The 20,979-nt window shown below is 39.3% G+C and overlaps 2 protein-coding genes and 1 pseudogene across 2 annotated transcripts; 2 read left to right on the forward strand and 1 right to left on the reverse strand.

Annotated features, from left to right (window-relative positions):
- Window positions 1-4,442: 4,442 nt before the first annotated feature.
- LOC131316081 (disease resistance protein RPM1-like) lies at window positions 4,443-7,471 on the forward strand. The gene has a single exon (XM_058345354.1). The coding sequence runs from the start codon at window positions 4,573-4,575 to the stop codon at window positions 7,300-7,302; it is 2,730 nt and encodes a 909-aa protein (XP_058201337.1). The 5' UTR covers window positions 4,443-4,572; the 3' UTR covers window positions 7,303-7,471.
- A 10,256-nt stretch (window positions 7,472-17,727) lies between these two features.
- Window positions 17,728-18,381, reverse strand: LOC131316422 (uncharacterized; annotated as a pseudogene).
- A 659-nt stretch (window positions 18,382-19,040) lies between these two features.
- LOC131316074 (uncharacterized) lies at window positions 19,041-20,147 on the forward strand. Its single transcript, XM_058345349.1, has one exon. The coding sequence runs from the start codon at window positions 19,370-19,372 to the stop codon at window positions 19,946-19,948; it is 579 nt and encodes a 192-aa protein (XP_058201332.1). The 5' UTR covers window positions 19,041-19,369; the 3' UTR covers window positions 19,949-20,147.
- The last annotated feature ends 832 nt before the right edge of the window (window positions 20,148-20,979 follow it).

Here is a 20,979-nt window from a genome sequence, read left to right on the forward strand (position 1 = left end):
GGTATCTCAAATATAATGCAGAATTTAAAAAACTAATTGCAATAGATTCAACTACATTTCCAATTTCAATGATATACTATTCTACTCATGCAATATTGATACGCAAGACGGAAAGTAAAGAGAGTAGGGAAGAGAGAATCGAACGCAAGAAATTATAGTGGTTCGGTCCGCAACTTCACGGCCTAGTTCACTCCCCAAGTGTCCAACTCGGGATTTGCTGCACTATCTCCAATAGTTACAATCTTCTAACTTCGCGGGTGCTAGACAACCTTTACAATGAGCAATCTATCCCAATCACTCCGACTAATTTTGACTCCGGTGCTAGTCACACCTAACCCAACTAGTTTTGACTCCGGTGCTAGTAACACCTAACCACCAAGTGATTTTCTCTCCAAAACCACTCACAAAAAGATAATTCTCTCAAGAATACGAATAAGAGTGTACAATCCCTTTAACAATAAGGTTCAAACTAATAACTCTCTCGCACAAGAGTATAGATATCAAGATGAAGAATTTAGTATGACTGATAGATTTTCAAGTGATGGCTCACGGCAATTTGTTTTCCAGAGTTCTCTTCTTCTTCTTTTTTCTTCTCCCTTCACTTGTATATATTCTTCACAAATTGAACGTTAAAAGCACTCACCATATTTGGAAGATTATCCAATACAATATGGCCTTGATTGCATGAATTCTTAATTGCGAAAATCCATCCCTTTTTTTGCCCCACTAGCCTTTTGAAAGATGGTCCTCCAATCTTGCCTTTCCAAACAATTCTATCTTCCATATACAAGCAATCAACCTTCTTCACACAATCTTCAATCAAGACTTCAATTAGCCGTTAAAAATAATAAAGCTCCAAGAAATCTTCTAGCTTCCTTTATTTATATTTGCTTTCCATAGAAGTTCTTATAGCCAATCACATATTAGGAGAAGATTTGTCCTTAATCTTCCTCCTTTTAATTTATCTTGACTATTGTGATAGTAATTTGATGTAGCAATGTGTCCATGTGTACTTCAACCAAATCCTACAAAATAAATATTAACTCAAATGGGCACCAAATATCACAATATTAATTATATTTCTTCTTTAATAAAATATATTTTGTTATCATCAAAATCAACAAGATATTCATAGAAACCTTTGGGCTAATACTTGGAACTCGTTTGAAAAGGGTATACGCACTTCATGTGCATCCCATTTTGTTTTTGGGCAAAAATAATTTCCATGTTGTTTACACCCATTTTTTGACTCTTTAGGAAAGAGCCAATGATTGAGTTCTAGATGGCAAGTGGGCCCGAACTTATGGTCAACAAAGAGTCAAAATCAAGTGGGCTCCCTTGGTTGGTCAATGAGAAAGTCAAAGTCGATTAAGTCCAAGTGCAAAAAAGATCAATGGTTGAAGAACCAATCCCAAAATGACAAGGGTATACTAGATTTGCCCTATCCCAATATTCAGCAACAAACTCCTACTTCTCAGGGTAACTGAGATTTTTCAGGGTCTGATTGCATTCACGGACAGATTCTCAGGGAATATTCCTTCATTCCCTTGAATTTTAAGCATTAAAAAGATTAAATACGTGAGGATTAGTCATGAATGCCACGTGGCACATAATGAAGCACGTTTCAGTTGAATATTGTTAGTGGGAAGAGCAAAATCACGGAATAGTCCTTGAAAATAGGAATTTTGCTAGTTTTTGACCTATTCAAAGGGCCACATGGCAACAATTAGGGATTTTGGTTTTCAATCGATCAACGTCTGTAATCAATTTGAGCTTAAAGGATGTGGTTTGAAGACATGGGACATGTGTCGCATTCTCATAGCCTAAATTCAAGGGACGGTTGACAGCTTTTCAGGGCATATTCAGGGAATAGTCCTCCACTATGATGGTTACGAGGAAGTTATTGCTACAAGAAGTATGAGTGAGCCATGTTTATAACAAAAATGGTTCATGATGCTTGAAAGTGGGAAAATGTCCTGAAAAATAGAAGTTGTGTCACTTTTTGGCTGATTCAAAGAGCCATGTGGCATCAATCAAGGGAGTTACCACCAATATCAACGGTGGTACATATTTTTAGCTTTTTTGAATAAGTTGGGAGTAGTTTTTTACAGAGGACACATGGAGCATTTTCAGGGCCTTATCTGCTGTTTTTCAGGGTTTTTACTGCTATAAATAGGGGAAAATAAGGCAGGCTCAAGGCTCTCGTCTCATCATTTCAATACCAATTTTTACAACTTCTCAGCATTTACCTTACAGCATTTTTCTTTTCACGAAAGACTTGTAATTCCGATATTACTAAGTGTGGAATTACAAGTCATTGTTCTTTCTTTGTGTACCTTGTCACTTTATTCACAGAAATATAAATGGCTTTTGTTTCTTGTTCCATTTTGTTATCACTAAATACAAAGTCCTTCACGAGTAAGGCAAATTCAAACCAATTTTCATGGCATTTCCCAAAAGGTAGTGAAGCAATCGCTTGTAAGAAGTCAGATCATGGTACCACGGCTCCCTAATCCGTTTGGACCACGCACGGTCTTGGCACGCCCGCATAACTCGAACTCGACATTCCCTAACCGCAGAGCACGTTACATTTTTGGAGCAAACACATGGATTCTTTGATGTCATGGTTTATGTCTTGTTGGTTTTGCATGAAGTTTAGTGATAGCCTTAGGTTTTGTGCCTTGTCTTAGAGTTTAAGGTAGTGTTTGGAAGGCAAAAATCTTAGGAGGAATGAGAATGTGATTTCAAAACTCTAAAATTCCTATGTTTGGGAAGAGCTTGAATTAGAATAATCAACTGGGGTTAACTCAGTTGGCTAGGACTCTTGCATCTTACTAAGAGGTCAAGAGTTCGAGTCTCCTCACCTACGTGCGGGTGTTCTTTCCTTAAAGAGCTTTCATTTCTTTCTTTAATTGTCTCTCCGCCTGCGTGTGGGTGTTCTTCCTTTAGAGGACTTTTCATTTCTTTCTTTGTTTTACCCTATAATGAGTTTATTTCTTGTATTGATTGAGTTGCTTGTTAGGCTTTGTTGTCTCGTGGGCTCTCATAATTGATGTAGTATCTCGGATTTGTACTATGTACTTTATATCTGATGTAAAAATCACTCTTCCATCGATTGACAAAAAAAAAAAAGGAATGAGAATTAGAATTTAAATATTGATCTCCCAATCCAAAAGCAATCACTTGAATAGATGAGGAATCTAAGCAATCAAAATCTCTTAGCTTATCAAATTCCATTTTGTTTGATATAGAACACTTGGCGGCCTAATTTCATGATCAATTGGACTGAGCAAAGCCTCAGAAGCCCAAATAATATATGTTTATTAGTTGCGGATTACCCAAATTGGTAAATTTTGGACGAGCTCGAAATGGACCCAAACTTGGTGGGCTGACTCAAAATTGCTCTGCGGTCAATACTCACCACTCTAAGTCGAGACCCATGATGGATTTTGGCCTAATTCCTTCGTTTAGGTCTTCAATTTATGTTTTTGCCGTTTTAGGAAAATATTTAAACGTTAATAACTCTTAGCCGGTAATTTCTTTTTAGTTGATTCTTGTTGGGGAAGTCTTGTTTGTCTTTCTAGTTTTTAATTTTGTTAGTTTCCCCAATTTTTGGGATACTTTGTTTTTAAGGTAGGATTAGGGCTCTTTTCCTATAATAGAGGTTGTAATCTATTATGCAGTCATCTTTTTATCAATATATATTCTCAGACTTTGTGACTTTCTTGTGGATTCGAGTTTCTACCTTAGTTTGGATTGGTACGCAACTAATCTCTTCGTGAATTCCGTTGCGTCATTGTTGAAGAAGATTCAATATCATCCCTAGTTATCTAACTAGAAATTTTCTTAATTGTAATCGTCCGATCATGTTTACCATTATAATTGAGGCAGCCCGAATTCCAGCTCTATACAAAGTGATGTGATGTGGGACGCCTATACGTATGCTTCGGCATGAATTCAACGTTGGCAGCTCTTCGTAATAGGTTCAAACTCCCAACCTTCCGAACCGTCATCTAACCTTGGTTCTTGCTTCAAAAAACGTCGAAGGGTACCAATGGTTAGTATGCAAAATTAACACTTCATTAAGGGTATTTTCAGAATCAAAAAGTAGGCAAACACCAGACAGGAAGTATAGATTTCCGCAAACATCCTGCTCTGTTTTCAGACTTCCTGTCTTACCATTAATAAAGGAATCCACATTGAGAAAAGAAAAAACATAAAAGGAATCAACATTGCTTTAATTCCACAAACTCTCTCTTTTGCTTTAATTTCTATTTTCTACTAACATCCTGCTGGGTTTTCACGCTTACTTGTTATCATTAATGAAGGAATCTACATTGTGCAAAGAAAGGCATCAACATTGCTTTAATTTCCCGCTCACAATGTTGTGGAAAGAAATAAGGAAAGATATTCATCATAGACAGTCCCCTGACAATTGGACAATATTCCATATAGCTATCAAATTCAGGACTCATGACCTGAACAAACTAAGAACATCCCAGTTTTCCCTCACCATCCCCTTTCTCTTCAAAACCAAAGCTACTCCGTAAACCAACCAAAAAAAAAAAAAAAATGGCAGAGGGTGCTGTGTTCGAACTTCTATCCAACTTCACTCCCTATCTCCAAGAAAAGTTGAACTTGTTGAGCGGAGTACGGGAAGACATCGAATACATAAGAGACGAATTTGAGCGCATGACACATTTCCTCAGAGTTGCTGATGCTATAGAAGATAGAGACCCAAAAATCAAAGTATGGGTGAAGCAAGTTCGAGAAGCTGCATATGACACTGCTGATGCTCTTGACATGTACATGTTGCGCCTCAAACATCATCATAGCACCGGATTCCATACGTTTGTATGTAAGGTTTCTTTCGTTATTAAGACTTTAAAAGCTCGCCACCAAATTGCTTCTGAAGTAAAAGGAATCAAGTCCAGAATCATCAATATTTCTGTGGGAAATCAAAGATATAGTGAAATGTATGGCAAAATAGAGCAAGGCACAATCTCTACCTATTCAGTCCTACCATGGTATGATTGTCGTGGCGACGCCCTTCTACTCCAAGAAGCTAACCTTGTGGGCATTGACAAGCCCAAATCACACTTGATTCAGTGGCTAGTGGATGATGATCCTCATCTGAAGGTGCTTTCTGTAGCAGGAACAGGCGGATTGGGCAAAACCACCCTTACAAAAAAAGTATACGACGATGCAACAGTGAAGAGGCACTTCCAGAACCATGCTTGGATCACCGTTTCTGAATCATTCAAGGTTGAAGAGCTTTTAAAAGACATGATTCGCGTTCTCTTTGAAGATGTCAAGCAACCAGTCCCACAAGGAGTGGACAGTATGGATGCAAATAGCTTAAAATGTATAATTAATGCCTTTTTGCAGCAAAAGAGGTATGTGCTTGTTTTTGATGATGTATGGCATATTGATGCATGGCAAGTTTTAAGAATCGTACTTCCTGAATGCAATCACGGCAGTCGAGTAATTTTGACAACAAGAAATGTCGATTTAGCTTCTCTTGCTAGTGAAGAATATCATGGCATGGTGTATAAACTCAAGCCCTTGACTCCAAAAGAGTCATGGGCCTTGTTCTGCCCAAAGACATTCAGGGAGAATTCTTGTCCTTCATATTTGAAAGATCTTTCTAAAAAAATCTTGGCAAAATGCGAGGGGTTACCACTTGCAATAGTGGCAATTAGTGGTTTGTTATCAACAAAGGAGAAGAGTGCAGATGAGTGGGAGAGGATTTACCATGGCTTGGGTGCCGAACTAGAAGGAAATGACAAACTCATGAGCATGAAAAAGATATTGTCCCTCAGTTACTTTGATTTGCCTTGGTATCTTAAGCTATGTTTTTTGTACTTGAGTATTTTTCCAGGAGATTGTCTCATTGATCACTGGAGATTAATTCGGTTGTGGGTGGCAGAAGGATTTGTAGAAGTGAAAGAAGGACTGACAAGAGAAGAAGTTGCTGAGAGCTACCTCAATGAGCTAATAAACAGAAGTTTAGTTCATGTGACACAAATCAGGCAAGATCAAAGGTCCAAAGCTTATTGGATCCATGACCTTTGGCGTGAAATGATAATTGCAAAGTCAAGAGAGCAAAACATTGTCACAATAGCAAGTGAAAGTGGTAGAGCTTGGCCTGAGAAATTGCGACGCCTCTCGGTCCACCATAATTTGGAAGATATTCAAGAAAGTATTTGTTTCACTCGCCTTCGTTCATTACTCGTGTTCAGTGCAATAGATTCAGTGTCCATTTTTTCAAAGCTTGCATCCTTAGGCGAGGGTGTAAGGCTACTAACAGTGTTAGACTTCAGCGGAGCACAATTGGAAACATTCCCGCATGAAGTTGTGAACCTCCTTAATCTTACTTATCTAAGTTTGAGGGCGACCAATGTAAAACTGATCCCGAAATCAATCGGAAAGCTCAAGAAGCTAGAAACATTGGATTTGAAACAAACGAATGTCACCGAGTTGCCTGATGAGATCTTGAAGCTCAAACATCTTCGCCATCTCTTGTTGTATCGCTGCAACGTCGACGACCAGATTTATATTCCTTTTAAATGTGTAATTGGCTTCAAAGTCCCGGCGGGAATAGGAAGTTTGTTGTACTTGCAGAAACTATGTGCTATTGATGCCTCTATTAGCATTGTGCTAAGAGAGGTGGAGAAGCTAACTCAACTGAGGAGATTGTTCATTGTAAGGCTACAGAAGGAAGATGGAACTATGCTATGTTCCTCCCTAGAGAAGCTAAACAACCTTCGCTCGTTGTCCATTGTGGCAATAGAAGAAGATGAGATCATTGATTTAGATTCTTTGTCTTTGCCGCCTCGACTTCTTCGAAGCCTCTTCCTAGGTGGACGTTTGGAGAAGATGCCGCACTGGATACCATCTCTTCACAACCTGAAAAGATTACGGTTATGGTGGAGTAAGTTAAAAGATGTTGATCTGCTGCAATCCCTTCAAGATTTGCCCAATTTGCTTTGCCTTGAACTTAGCACAGCATATGAAGGTGATGGATTGTTTTTCAAGGCTGGTGGGTTTCAAAAGCTTAAACAATTGTGGTTGGTTCGCTTAGGAGGATTGAAATGGGTGAGAGTGGAATCTAACTCGATGCCTCTTCTTGAAGAGCTATATCTCCGAGACTGTAAATTGATGATGGAGTTGCCCTCAGGTGTTGAACATTTGGCCAACCTTAAATATCTTGAATTCAGTGATATGTCTGTAACATTTGTTTCGAACTTGAATAGAGACTTACAAAGGTGGGGACTATTGGAAGATTGCACACGCCCCTAAGGTTTGAATTGGGGTCGCCAAATCTGGTTATTTTACCAGTCGTTATCTACCGTAGAACGAGAGGGGATCAGGATCTTCGAGATTGAATTATCCCCGCTATTATTGTGCCCTTTTTTCCCACATATTTTTTTTGCGTTTGTGAGAGCTTGAAAACTTGTTTGTATGATCATGTTGTTGAATTGGATATTCTTTTACATACTTGTTTTTGTCTTGAATTAATTACTCTATCGAGATCCTCATATTTGATGTAATCAGCTTGGCAGAATTTAGAACTTCAAAGCATGCCTCGGTTGATCGGTTTGCTACAATCTTTTAGGTGAAGTTCAACACATCTCTAGAGGAACCTAATTTCCCTTGGTGCTGATTCAAAATATTTGATATGTTAATTTTCCTCGGTAATGTTTTTTTCCTCGGTGATGTTTTTTTCCACATTTTTACTCATGCAAAAAGCATTTACTTTTTTCTCTAAAAACTTTTTCCAGTAGTTTTTGCTTTTCGTAACTTTTTTGTTTAGTTTCGTCGTAGTTTTTGAGGTTAATCCTTTGTCTCAACGAGACGAATCAGAAAAGTATAAAAATGTGGATCGATGTTTAAAACACTTTATATAAGAGGACACTTTAGACTCCTCTCGTCGAGAAGGATGATTAATCCAAATAAAATATAACACAAATCTAACCGAAAAAAAAATATCAGGAAAGACAAACAAAACATACAAAATGAAATGGATAAATTCAGTCCGTTCTTACTCCCATCACTTCAGCTTACACCACAAAATAACTGTTCTCGTCTTCAGCTTAACAAGAAGAGCAGAGATTTGTCCTATGGTATTGCTCCTCCCTCCAGCAGAAGTGAGTGGGTGAATGGAATGATTTTCAGTGCTAGATCCTTAGAGCACTAAGTGGCGGTGCTCCAAGGTCTTTCTCCATAACACATAGGTGTGGAATCCAACACAAAGCGCGTGGCTCCCATGGTGATGTGTGGTGAAAATGAAAATTCTGGAACACGACGTGACAGTTCTCCAAGAGCATGATTGATTATTCAAGTCCAGAGGGTGCATGTGTGTTACTAAAACACTATTAGGCTGCAGAGCCCACAACTTTTGTGAGAGAGAAGATCGAAATGCCTTGGGACTGAAAATTTTCAAAGGAGATAGAGAATGCAATGACTTCGATTTTTGTTTAGCACAAAAAAGTTCCTCGCGGTGTGAGGAATGAGCGTGGGCGTGCCAGGACTTGTCACGTCCAACGTAAAGGATCGAGTGCCCTTTTCTGACTTCATAACCGTGAAAGCGCAAGTGTTGTGATCTTAAGGGTGAGATCACAATGGAGGTTTGTGGTTTGCTACAACGGTTGTGGACTTAGTAATTTCTGTTGAATTTAGGAGAGCGAAAATTGAGAGAATATTTATGTATTTCTGAATGAATCCTTTACAATTATACAAAGCTCTTTATATATATATATATATATATATATATATATATATATATATACAGAGAAGCTAAACTAGGAAAGAAGTTAAACTAGGAAAGAATAAATATACAATATTCCTATGCTACAATCAAGGATCTTCAATCAATTAATTAAGCAACCAATCAACCGGATTTTCCTTTGACACTCCCCCTCAAGTTGGAGAGTGAATATCATGAAGTTCCAACTTGCCACTTAAATATTGAAACTGTTCCTTTCCCAAATGTTTGGTGAAGCTGTCTGCAAGTTGATATTTGGACTGAACATAGGATGGGGCAATTACTCCAGCTTGCAATTTTTCCCGAACAATGTGGCAATCAATCTCTATATGTTTCGTGCGTTTGTGAAAAAACGGGATTTTTTGCAATGTGGAAAGCTGCCTGATTGTCACAAAATAAGGATGCTGGCTGGCTTTGTGGAACTTTGAGATCTTCCAAAATGTGCCGTATCCATGTAATTTCTAAACATGTTGCAGCCATGGCTCGATATTCGGCTTCAGCGGAAGAACGAGCCACATTGGTTTGCTTCTTTGATTTTTAAGAAATCAAAGAATTTCTCAGAAATACACATAATCTTGTAATTGAACGTCGAGTTGTCTCACAACCCACCCAATCTGAATCACAATAAGCCTTTAATGTAGGATCATTGAACAAAGGAAAGAATAATCCTTGACTAGGATTCCCTTTAATGAAACGTAAAACTCTTAGAGCAGCTTCCCAATGTGGTTTCCGAGGATCCTGCGTAAATTGACTTAGGATTTACATAGAGTATACTAAGTCTGGCCTTGTTACTGTTAGGTAAATCAATCTCCCAACCAATCTTCTATATTTGGTTGGATCATATAATGGATTGCCATCATCGGGATTCAATTTCAAATATGCCTGCATTGGGAAAGAATTAGGATGAGATCCTAATAATCTCACATCATTCAGAATATCCAATGCATATTTTTGTTGGGAAATGAAAATTCCCTTTATGGATTTGAGATTACCAAGATTTTTGATGTGAAATTGTTGCAAGAGGAAGCTTTTGAGAGACTTGATTGCCTGTTCATTATTGCCAGTGGCAATAATGTAGTCTACATAAATAAGTACTGCAGTAAATGTGTTGCTTTCGGACTTGGTAAATAGAGAATAGTCAGCCTTTGATTAAGTGAAACTTGCCTTTTGAATAGCACAAGAAAATTTGGCAAATCAATTACGGGAAGCCTGCTTCAAACCATATAATGACTTATTGAGCTGACATACCATATTCTCCCCCTGTCGGCGAAGACCAGAGGGAAGGTCCATATAGACAACCTCATCAAGATCGCCTTGCAGAAAGGCATTATGAACATTCATTTGGTAAAGGATCCAATTGCGAGAAGTAGCCACTGCTAAGAGACAACGCACAGTGATTAGCTTTGCAGTGGGGGAGAAAGTCTCTAAATAATCAACTCCTTCAATTTGAGTGTAACCTTTAGCAACGAGGCGGGCTTTGTAACGTTCAATAGACCCGTCTGAATTGTACTTGATCTTGTAGACCCATTTGCAGCCAATGGGCTTATGAGCAACAGGTAGAGGAACAAGAGACCAAGTATTATTGTGAGCAAGGGCATCAAGTTCAGCTTGCATAACATCCCTCCATTTTGGGTCAAGAATTGCCTAATCATAGTTAGTGGGCTCACGAATACCAAAAATAGAAGCAAGAAAAGAATAATGGGCAGGAGAAATACATGAATAAAAGAGAGTTAGAAAGAGGGTGCCTTGTACCTCTAGTTGGACATGGCGATAGAATGGATGATTATGGGGAAGCAATATGGGCAAAAGGCATTTGATAGTCGGCATGCCATGCAGGTCGAGCGCAAGGTCAGGTTGAGTGACGAGGAGCATTATGTGATGTAGAAGTAGTAACGGAAGGTAGTGGGTCTGCTAGAATCTGTTGAGTGATTGGTGGTGGAATGTGGGTAGACTGATTGGTTGAGAAATTAGTTGGGGGATCGGTTGGCTGATCGGTGGGGTTGGGTGGAGTAACTGGGGTAGTTGAATCGGTTGGGTAATCGGTTGGTATATTATGGGTAAGTGGGGTAGTAGAATTGGGCAAAGGTGTGGTGTAGTTGAGGTCGGGTGCAAGTGTAGGAACAGGGTGAAAATCAGGAGAAGATGTCCATTTGTAGGGAAAGATATGCTCTTGAAAACGGACATCCTTACTTACCAAAAATTTATGGGAATCTAAATCTAACAATTTGTAACTTTTTTGGCCTGTAGGATAGCCCCAAAAAATGCAACACCTAGCACGAGAAGCAAATTTAGAAACAGGTTTGACAATGGTAGCATAACATAAACTTTCAAAAACACGAAGGTGGTCATAAGTGGGTGGATGACCATACAAGCGCTCAAGAGGTGTAATGTTAGAAAAGGAGCCGAGTAGGCAATCGATTGATTAAATAAACAGTGGTAGTAACACACTCACCCCAAAAACGAATGGGCATATTAGATTGAAAGAGGAGAGCACGAGCAACTCACAATATGTGACCATGCTTCCATTTGACAACTCCATTTTGTTGTGGAGTGGAGATGCAAGAGGTCTGAAATTCAACACCTTTAGTTATAAAAAATGATTGTAGAGAAAGAAATTCACTACCATTGTCACCCCGAAAGATTTTAATATGTGCGTTAAATTGGTTATGAACGAAAGTAAAAAAAGATTTAAGTAAGGAAGAAGCGTCAGATTTATGAGACATAAGAAATAACCATGTACAACGAGTAAAGTCATCCACAATAGTTAAAAAATAACAAGCACCAATATAGGTTTGATGTCTATGTAGATCCCAAATATCACAATGGATTAATTGAAAGGGCAAGGTAGAAAAAATAGAACTTGACGAAAATGGTAATCTAGTCTGTTTGGCCAAAGGACAAACATTACAAAAAATTTCAAAAGGAATAGAAATAGAAGAATTGGACTTAGAGATGAGGCGTAAACAGACATATGATGGGTGGCCAAGGCGATGGTGCCAGGTAGCATTGGGATGGGTGGTATGGCAAGCAGTTGGTAAGGTTCGATCTGGTGACATGTAATAAAGGCCACCACTTTGCTTACCCCATCTAATCATCTTTCCCGTAGCCAAATCCTGCAAAACACAGAAATCCAGAAATAAAATTACACAACAGTTTAAGGGTTGAGTAATCTTACTGGCAAACAAAAAATTTAATCGAAAGGAAGGCACATGGAGAACATCTTTTAAAACAACATCTTTGTTGAAGTGGAGTGTGCTGGTAGAGTTAATGGGTACGGTGGAACCAATGGGTAAATTAACACAAGGTGTGTGGGGCGGATGAGAGTGAATGAATAAAGAAGAATCAGAAGCAATATGGTCCGTGGCACCACTATCTAAATCCAGCAATTCGAGGAGATAGAATTAACAGATGGATGATTACACAAACCTGCGACATTTGCAAAAACATCGTTATTACCCTTCAAGAATTGTGGCACATTTGCCATGGCAGTGGTCAATTGTTAATACTGCTCAGCGGAAAGTCCTGAGAGAGGCGGAATGGCACCATTGGGTGATGCGGCATGTGTAGCAGCAGGATTGGAGCAGGCACCATGTTGCTGATTTTGTTTCCCGGACAGTAGCTTTTTGGTTTAAAATTGGGATCATGCCGTGGGTGCCCAAGTGGAAATCCATACAATTTATAGCAGTTTTCAATGGTATGTGTATCCTTTTTTGTAATTTCTGCAAAATAATCCTTCAGTATTGGAAATGGAAGGTGAAAAAGACGAGTTACCAGAGAACTTGTTTGGATTGGAGCTTTTAGAAACCGCACAACCGCTGCAACTGAGAAATTGTCCACGGGCGAATTATTCCCAATTTCTCACTGTTTCTCGTCCTGGGTCACCATTGTTAGATATCTTGGCACTTTCCAGGGTTGTTCAAAACTTCCATTGGTGTCTTTGTTATATCGTCTCTGTTTCATTGCAATGGGTAGGTTCTTATGGGGTAGTTTCTCGCTCGATGCTCCTCCCCTTATCTACGCCAAGTTGACTGCGGCAAAATCGATCCAATTGTGTGAGAGGTAAAAGCATTACACAGCACATCATGCATATTTTTCCCAAGATTAGAAATCTTATTTTTACACGTTTGTCTTTCCTATAAAATCTCTCTGAATATTCGTTTTTCATATATATGTAATCCTAAATCAATTTTCTTTAAAAAGGTCCGAAAATTGGGTTTCCATTTATGCATCATTAAAAGACTTTCGTTTAAGGGGATATAGGGTATAAAAAAGGGGCTGGATACCAGGGAGGCGATTACCCCCCTAAAGAGTGTTGTTTTTTTTTATTAAAGAGCAAAAGAAAGGCTTGCACGTTGTTTTTTTGTTCTCTGTGGAGGCGAGAGAGATTTTGGTTTTAGTAAAGAAAGAAAGGGGGGGCACGACACTTTTGTGAGGGAGATTACTGTTTGCGTTGTAGCCCTCGTTCTTGTTTAGTTCTAGCAATGTTTCAACGCCTTTTGGGTTTTTTAGATCATGTTCACATCATATCATTCATCCATTTACTGTTCGAGGTTCTTCGTGCCATTTGCTGCTGTGGCCGAATCTTTTGAAGATTGATTCAGAGTCGGTTGAATTCGGAGATCGGGCGTGAAGTCCGTGGTGCATCTATTGGATCTTGAAGAAGCTCCGGGAGCATCGGAGGTTGGCGAGAATAGGTAAAGGCTTGGGTAAGGTTTTTATTATTTCGCAATCTGTACTTCTTTTTGGTTAATAGAATAAATCAGTAGTGTTAGGCCGTGGTTTTGGTTTAGGGTTATTTATGACCCTAAATTTTTCCATGTAAATCGTGCGTCTCTCGTATCAAATTTATTTTACTGCACTACTTGAATTTTGGTTTGTATTAATTGAGATAATCAACCCGTTCATCCTTATTAATTTTTAATCTGTTAATCTTCACTCAAATTGGTATTTTTTTATCAAAACTCCTATTCACCCCCCCCCCCCCCCTCTAGGAGTAGATTGAACGCTTCCGCATAATTTCAATTGGTATCAGAGCCAGAAAGTCATGGGTTCAAGTCACGGGAGCGTCATTGTGAGGGAGGGATTGTTGAGCCCAGAGTGCCCCCATGGATTTGGTTACACAATGCCACTCCCTGCGACCGCTTTAAAAACAGACTTGCGGGTGCGATGTCGAATGCCATAAAAGACTTAATTGAAGTTCTCCCTACCACCAATTGGTTTTAGGAGAGAGAGTAGAAAAGCGGTCCAACAAGTGGTATCAGGGAGTGACATTGTGTAACCAAATCCATGGGGGCACTCCGGGCCCAACAACCATATTGTAAGCTTCCCAAATATCGGGTACTGGCTTTAGAAGTAGTATTTGGCCTCGAATGGGATTGTAAGTATCGTTGAGCCCCATGAAAAATTGCATGAGACGATCCTCATTATGATGTGCATGCCACTTACTCCTTTCACTGCATTGACAACAATCGCATAAGGGAAGAGGGTGGTAAGAATCTAACTCATCCCAAAATCCACGCAGCTTCGCGTAATAGTTTGCTATTGACATAGCGCCCTGAACATGTGAACCAATGGAACTTTGGATTTGAAATATTCGGGGCAGATTACCTTGAGCGAAGCAGGCTTGAAAATTCTCCCAAACGTGTTGGGCTATGGGAGCAAAAAACACACTTGAAACTAGATCCGGTGAAACTGAATGAGAAAACCATGAGATCAACATATGGTTGGCTCTTTCCCATCGGTCGAACTCATCGGGATCGGTAGACTTGGAGGGCTTCTTGAACTTTCCAGTAACAAAACCTAATTTATTCTCAACGAAAAGAGCAATTTCAACGGATCTGCTCCATGTTGCCCAATTTTCGCCATTCAGTAGTTGTGAGCAAAGCTTGGTGGCAGAAGTATCTGAGTGATGGAAATAATAACAGCTTGATGAATCAAGCCCTAGTTTGGGACTAGAAGAAGCACTGTCATCTCCCATGATAGGTTGATAGAGAAAATGAAAGGCTTCAGAAAAATCAAAACTTTGATCCAGTTTTGATGGAGAAAAATAACTACGGTGGGGAGAGAGAAAGAAAAAAAAAATGCTAGGTATAGAACCCTAGCTCTGATACCATGTGGAATTTAGGAGAGCGAAAATTGAGAGAATATTTATGTATTTCTTGAATGAATCCTTTACAAAGATACGAAGCTCTTTATATACATACAGAGAAGCTAAACTAGAAAAGAAGTTAAACTAGGAAATAATAAATATACAATATTCCTATGCTACAATCAAGGATCTTTAGTCAATCAATTAAGCAACCAATCAACCGGATTTTCCTTTAACAATTTCCTAATCATGTAGGAAAGAAGAACATAAAATAACTTTATTATATCGGAATAATAAAGTTGAGTACAATGAAAATGTAAAAACTCGAATTACTTGATGAAGTAATTAAATTGGATTGACAAGTAAAGATAAAACAAACTTGCTGGAAGTTGGAGTGATTGGGTAAGCGTTGGGCTTTATGTGGTGTTGGAACTCCGTTTTAGTGTTGCAAACTAGTATTTATAGGTCAAGAGTATTCACGGTTTGCTCTTCCTTTGAATTTGCCGCCTTCGTATGGTGATGACAAGTGTCCCATGTATCTTCAATTTCCCTCCAAAGTTACAGCTTTCGGAAGTTGGCAAAATAAAGCACATGTCCTCTTTGATAATGGGTGGTTAATGGAGGTTACCAAAGATAGTGGGCCTTCTCCATTCCCATTTTCCGTGGCATTTGACAGATAAAGGGCCATTTGACTTAATCAAATGGCCATGTGATAAACCCCTAAGGCTCGTTCAGTTGCACGGAAAGCATGAAAAAATGATGGAAAAATCAACTTTTCTATAGCTAGTTTTCTATTTGTTCAGTTATCAGAAAAGTTGTATGATTAACAGCTTTAATTTTCCCATTAGGAAACGCTTTCCTACAAAATAGGTATTGCCAAAATGAAGGAATTCTTGTTTTCCTAAAAGATTTCGGTCAACAGAACACACACAGAAAAATAAATTTCATTTTTCTTTTCTTCACCTCACTTTACTTTTCTTGGAAACTAATTTCTCATACAACATTTCCAACAATTGAACAAAGCCTATTGGTTCCTTCTTTTTCCGCGTGGGACTTCATCAGGTTACAACCAAACATGATAATGGGCCTCCTAAACGATATAAAAAGGCCTTATTCTCATGGTACAAACTTAAGTGTGGGCTCTTTTAGTCTTCGAATAATTATAGCCCATAGCCCACGATCAAATTGGATTAAAATTAATCAGGCCCAATCAACATTGCCTTGGCCCATTAATTCTTGTCCAAACAAATCTATTTTTCTGGCCTCATTTAATTAAATGGCCCTCCAACGCTAGTCTAGAACTAGGTGCCAAAACAGGTGTAAACAATTTCCCAAGGCAAATCAACCCACTCACAAGTCAAAACTAGATGTACTATTTGTTTGTGCGTGTTGTGTGTTCACACAGCTTGAAGGGTGGTTCCCTTCAGTAAAAAGAAATCAAGTCTGTGCAGTGAAATAGTACAGGACCAATAATAGGTTTGGTGGAGGAAATCAACATAGAGCCGGTCACAGGAAATCGACACTCACAAAATGTAGTGAGAAACAACTAGGAGGGGGGACCATTGGACAATAGTGATTATGCACATTGAAAATCCAAAATGAAAATGCATTTAATATCTCTTGGAATTCAGGCATGGATCGAGGTCCATACTCTATATATGGTTATTCTGAACCCGCGATTGCGGATGCCGTTACCAAAGAGGATAGGACCAAAAGTGAGACTAAGTGGAAGGCAATTAAGCGATGTTGAGAGTTGTGAGTTGTGAGTTGAATGCTCTTGCCTTGTGTGCTATACATGGAGCGCCCACTTAGTAAAATTGAATTTGGTTGTATTTCCTTTTATGTCACGGCCAAGGAGCTAGGAGTGGGAGGCCCTTCGTACTTCCCATGAGGGAATTGAAATCGTTAAGAGTCTTTAAGCTTCAAATGCGTACTACTCCCTCCATTCTAATTTGCTTGTTCTTTTTGGATAAATGAGTTTTTATGGGTAGAATGATGAAAAATATAATTGAAATTGACTTTTCCAATTTGCCCCCACTTTATACTTTGTTGACATGACACTTCTTGTAGAAAAAAAGGGTGAAAGAGTAATGACACCCGACTTTTTATGTTGTGTTTTTAAAACAAACATTAATATTAGAACATCCATAAAAGGAAAGAATTACGAGCAATTTGGGACGGAGGAAATATTAAATTTGAGGAACTTAAGATGCATTGAGATGAGATGTTCGATGGCTTCATCACCAAGCTCACCGACATTGTTAATACTTTTCACGGATTAGGTGAACCTCTCTCTAATCTTAAAGTGTGATGCATACAGATGAAATGCTTGATAACGTCCTGTTCGTCACATTATTCTTGGGATGTTAGCTATTCTTGAGTTTAATTTACTTGTCCTGAACTCTGACGTAATGATACAATGTCATGTTATTGCTATTATCATGATATATATATGAATCACTAAATCTTTTACCTTGGACAAGAACAAAAGAACATGTTGATTGGATGATGCACATACGAGATTATATCGTAAATCTTCTAAGGACCGCATTTTCGACATTTAGGTGCAACAATTTTGGGGGGGAAGGATTACATTCTCGTTAGATCACCAACCCTCCACAAAGTGTCAGTAATTCGCCACTCGTAGTCTGCTAAGATTATTCCTCCAATGGGAGACATATTCCCTTGCTATTAATTCAACCAATCAAACATGTTAAAAATGTACTACTTTCTTTTAGGAGGAAGGCCAAAACTACCGTAACAACTATCTGTAAAGCAAACTCAAATAGGCATGTTTTGCTCTTTCAGTGGTACTCCAAATGTAAACTCAGAAAACATGGTTCACAATGAATTAACATCAAAGAGGACTGGGGTCTGGGGAGACATTGATTTTTGTCAAAGTAAGCAATCACATAATCTTATCAGTTGACAAGAAACTATAGATAAACACATCTCTAATTCCCCCTTTGTTAAACACATACTTCCTCAACAACCCTTCCTTTTTGAACCCAACTTTCTCCAACACCCTCTGAGACCCCTTATTTTCTTCCTCCACCAAGGCCTCTATCCTTTCCAAATACTCAAAATCTTTAAACACGGTAGAAGTAGCCATTTTAAGTGCCACTGTCACAATCCCCTGGTTCCAATACTCCGAGCCCACAGCGTACTCGATTTCGGCTAGGTGGCGATCACTGCCTGACTCGGGCTTGATGGAAATGTACCCGATTGAACGGTCATCCAAGCATATGAACCGCTGCCACGGGTGAGGTATTGCAACCTCCTTGAGGTAATTCAAGGCCTCCTCTCTAGAGGGGATGGGATTCCATCGGAGGTAGTGTGTCACTCTTTCATCTTTGCATTGGCCCATGAGAAGAAGTCATCCGCGTCGGAAAGTTTGAACGGACGGAGAGAGATTCTGGTGGGGTCCATTGAGATTTAGCAGAATTGGGAAGTTTAAGATGATTTGGAGAGTCTGTCTTCCGTTGGTTCACTTCAAATGGGCAATGAGTGGGGTGAATGAATTTCCTACTTCAAGAATTTGGAGCATCATATGTACTATATATAGAGGCCAATGTCAATTCCCTCTTTGTTTCACTTTTAGAATCGTATCCTAATCCAAAGGGGTCGACCAAGTGTTCTAACCTACGACTTAGTTGTTTGTTTCATCATAAGATCTCAGGTTCGATTTTTCATGCTAACAACTCTTGGAGCCACCCTAACCCCACGCGTAACTAGGCGTAAGCGTGTGAAACGGCTATGAAAGGAGCTATAGGGATGTCCGAGGTACACGCAAGCTGGTCCGAGACACCCTGCATTAGAAAAAAAGAATTAAACAAAGAGAATCGTATCCTCCAAGGCAACTTAATTACAAAAAGTTTTGGTCTCTCCACATTGGTGGACAGTGTTGAAATGAACTCACCTGGAACTTTCTTTTGGAAAAATTGATCAACTAAGGTGGGGTAATACTGTCATTATCAACGTCAAAAAAATGCCACCATACTAGCTACCATCTAAAAGACAGGGTATCAATTATATTCTTCAGGAGTAATGTTTTTTTTCTTACCCAAGTCAGTATGCTCTCAGATGAAAAAAAAGAAACATATGTATGTGGGCCTCACTTTCAAGGGCGTGCACCCATACGGAAGCAAAACATTGCTCCTAGAGCACATAATAAATAATCTTTTGAATAAAACATTGTTTGAATTGTCGTATTGTCGCATTAGACCACTTTAGTGCATCCTGGACATGATAGGATTAGAATCAGCCGATTACATAATTGACCATGTTTTGCCTCTTGATTATTGTTTGACCTTATTTTAGGAATCAACTATGGCGGCCGTAAAAATTTTGTCTTCCTATGGTCCATTCCTTAGTCACCAAGTCATGCAAAATTCAATTCCTTCGCAAGGACATTTATCTATTCCTTATTCCTCGCAATTTCTTCTACTTCTATATAAACCCAAACATTCTTCAACTGCACAATACCCATAAATCAAATCCCACAAAAAAAAAAAATGGAAGAAATTCTAATCAAATCAGAAGATAAACAAACCCATGATCAAGATTTCACGAACATCCATCTCCGGCTTTTAGACCTCTCCGATATCGACGATTACATGGTCTGGGCTACAGACGATAAAGCCAACCAATTTTCGTCATGGGACCCTAATACATCAAAAGAAGTTGCCATGAACTATATAGCCAATTTCATAATCCCCCACCCTTGGTTCAGGGCAATCTGCATCGACGATCATCCGATTGGGTCGATTTCTGTTACCCCAAACAAGGGAAGTGACAATCGTAGGGGGGAAATTGGGTATGTTTTGGGGTCAAAGTACTGGGGCAAAGGGATTGCCACTAGGGCTGTAAAAATGGCTGCTGCTGAAATATTTTTTGAGTGGCCACATTTGGAGAGGCTTGAGGGTTTAGTGGATGTTGATAATATAGGGTCACAAAAGGTGTTGGAAAAAGCTGGGTTTCAGAGAGAAGGTGTTCTGAGGAAGTATGTTATACAGAAGGGGAGAGCTAGGGATGCGGTTGTCTTCAGCCTTTTATCAACTGATCCCCAAGTACAGTTAGGTTTTTTCGATTGATTTATTTTCCGATGGAAGAGTTTTCGGTTGTGGTGTTTAAGTATAGTGTTTTGCTGGGGATATGAACGTTTAGCCTGTACAGAATAATGTGGCAGTAACATTTGTGTGATTGCAATGTGTCGAACTTTGATTTCTTATGAATCGACCACATCAATCAATATGGAGTTTTCTTTATATAAGATTTATTTGTATAGCATTACTCATCGCTCGTATTCATGTTTTCTTCATGATAATTGCATACAAGAATGTGTGGTGGATTGGCTATCGATCTTTCTTCCCAGGCAAGAGCAATCTGGTTTGTAAAGTAACAAGTGATCATTGTGGGTGGTTTATGGTCCGAACCATTTGGTTTGATTATGTGGTAGGGCTTCACTTTTTTATTAGTTTGGATGATGGTTTTTCACACCAGATGAAGTGCCATACATTTGGTGTATTGGGAAGGCTATGAACAAGTTGGTATTTGCATCTGAGTGTTGTTTGGTTGTTCCCCATATCAAGTTAGGAGCCCAAGTTATTCGGGTGGTCTTGATCGCGGCCTGTTTCAGGTTTCTGTGGTTGTTGCCTAGGTTGGTGGATTGGTGGTCGGCGGTTGGGCTGTGGCGTGGGTGGCTATGATTTGGTTAGGGTTAGGGTTTGGCTTGGGGTATGGACCAGGTTTGGTTCCTTTTGGGCTGGGCTTGGCCCGTTGAGCGTTATTGTTTGATTCGGGCACTTTAGGCCTCTTTGTGCTTTAATTATATGATCTGGGTTCTAGACCCATTTGGGTGATTAGGCTTCGGCCTTTAGGTGGACTTCATCCCATATGAGTGTCCTGAATTGGCTTCTTGTCAATTGTAGGTCTGGGTCTCGGATTGGACTGATTGTTCTTCTAAACATGACATTATTTCCCTATTCCTATCAGTCTGGTAACAATTTCAAGATTACTGAATTTTTTTTTCCGTTGAAAAAAAAAAAGAGCCCAAGATTGTTCGGTTGTTCCCCATAGGCCACCTCAAGTTGGTAAGAGCCCAAGGATCTCTCTCCCTCCCACC

The sequence above is a fragment of the Rhododendron vialii genome, chromosome 2a (assembly GCF_030253575.1).
Source record: "Rhododendron vialii isolate Sample 1 chromosome 2a, ASM3025357v1".
In the NCBI taxonomy this organism is placed as follows: domain Eukaryota; kingdom Viridiplantae; phylum Streptophyta; class Magnoliopsida; order Ericales; family Ericaceae; genus Rhododendron; species Rhododendron vialii.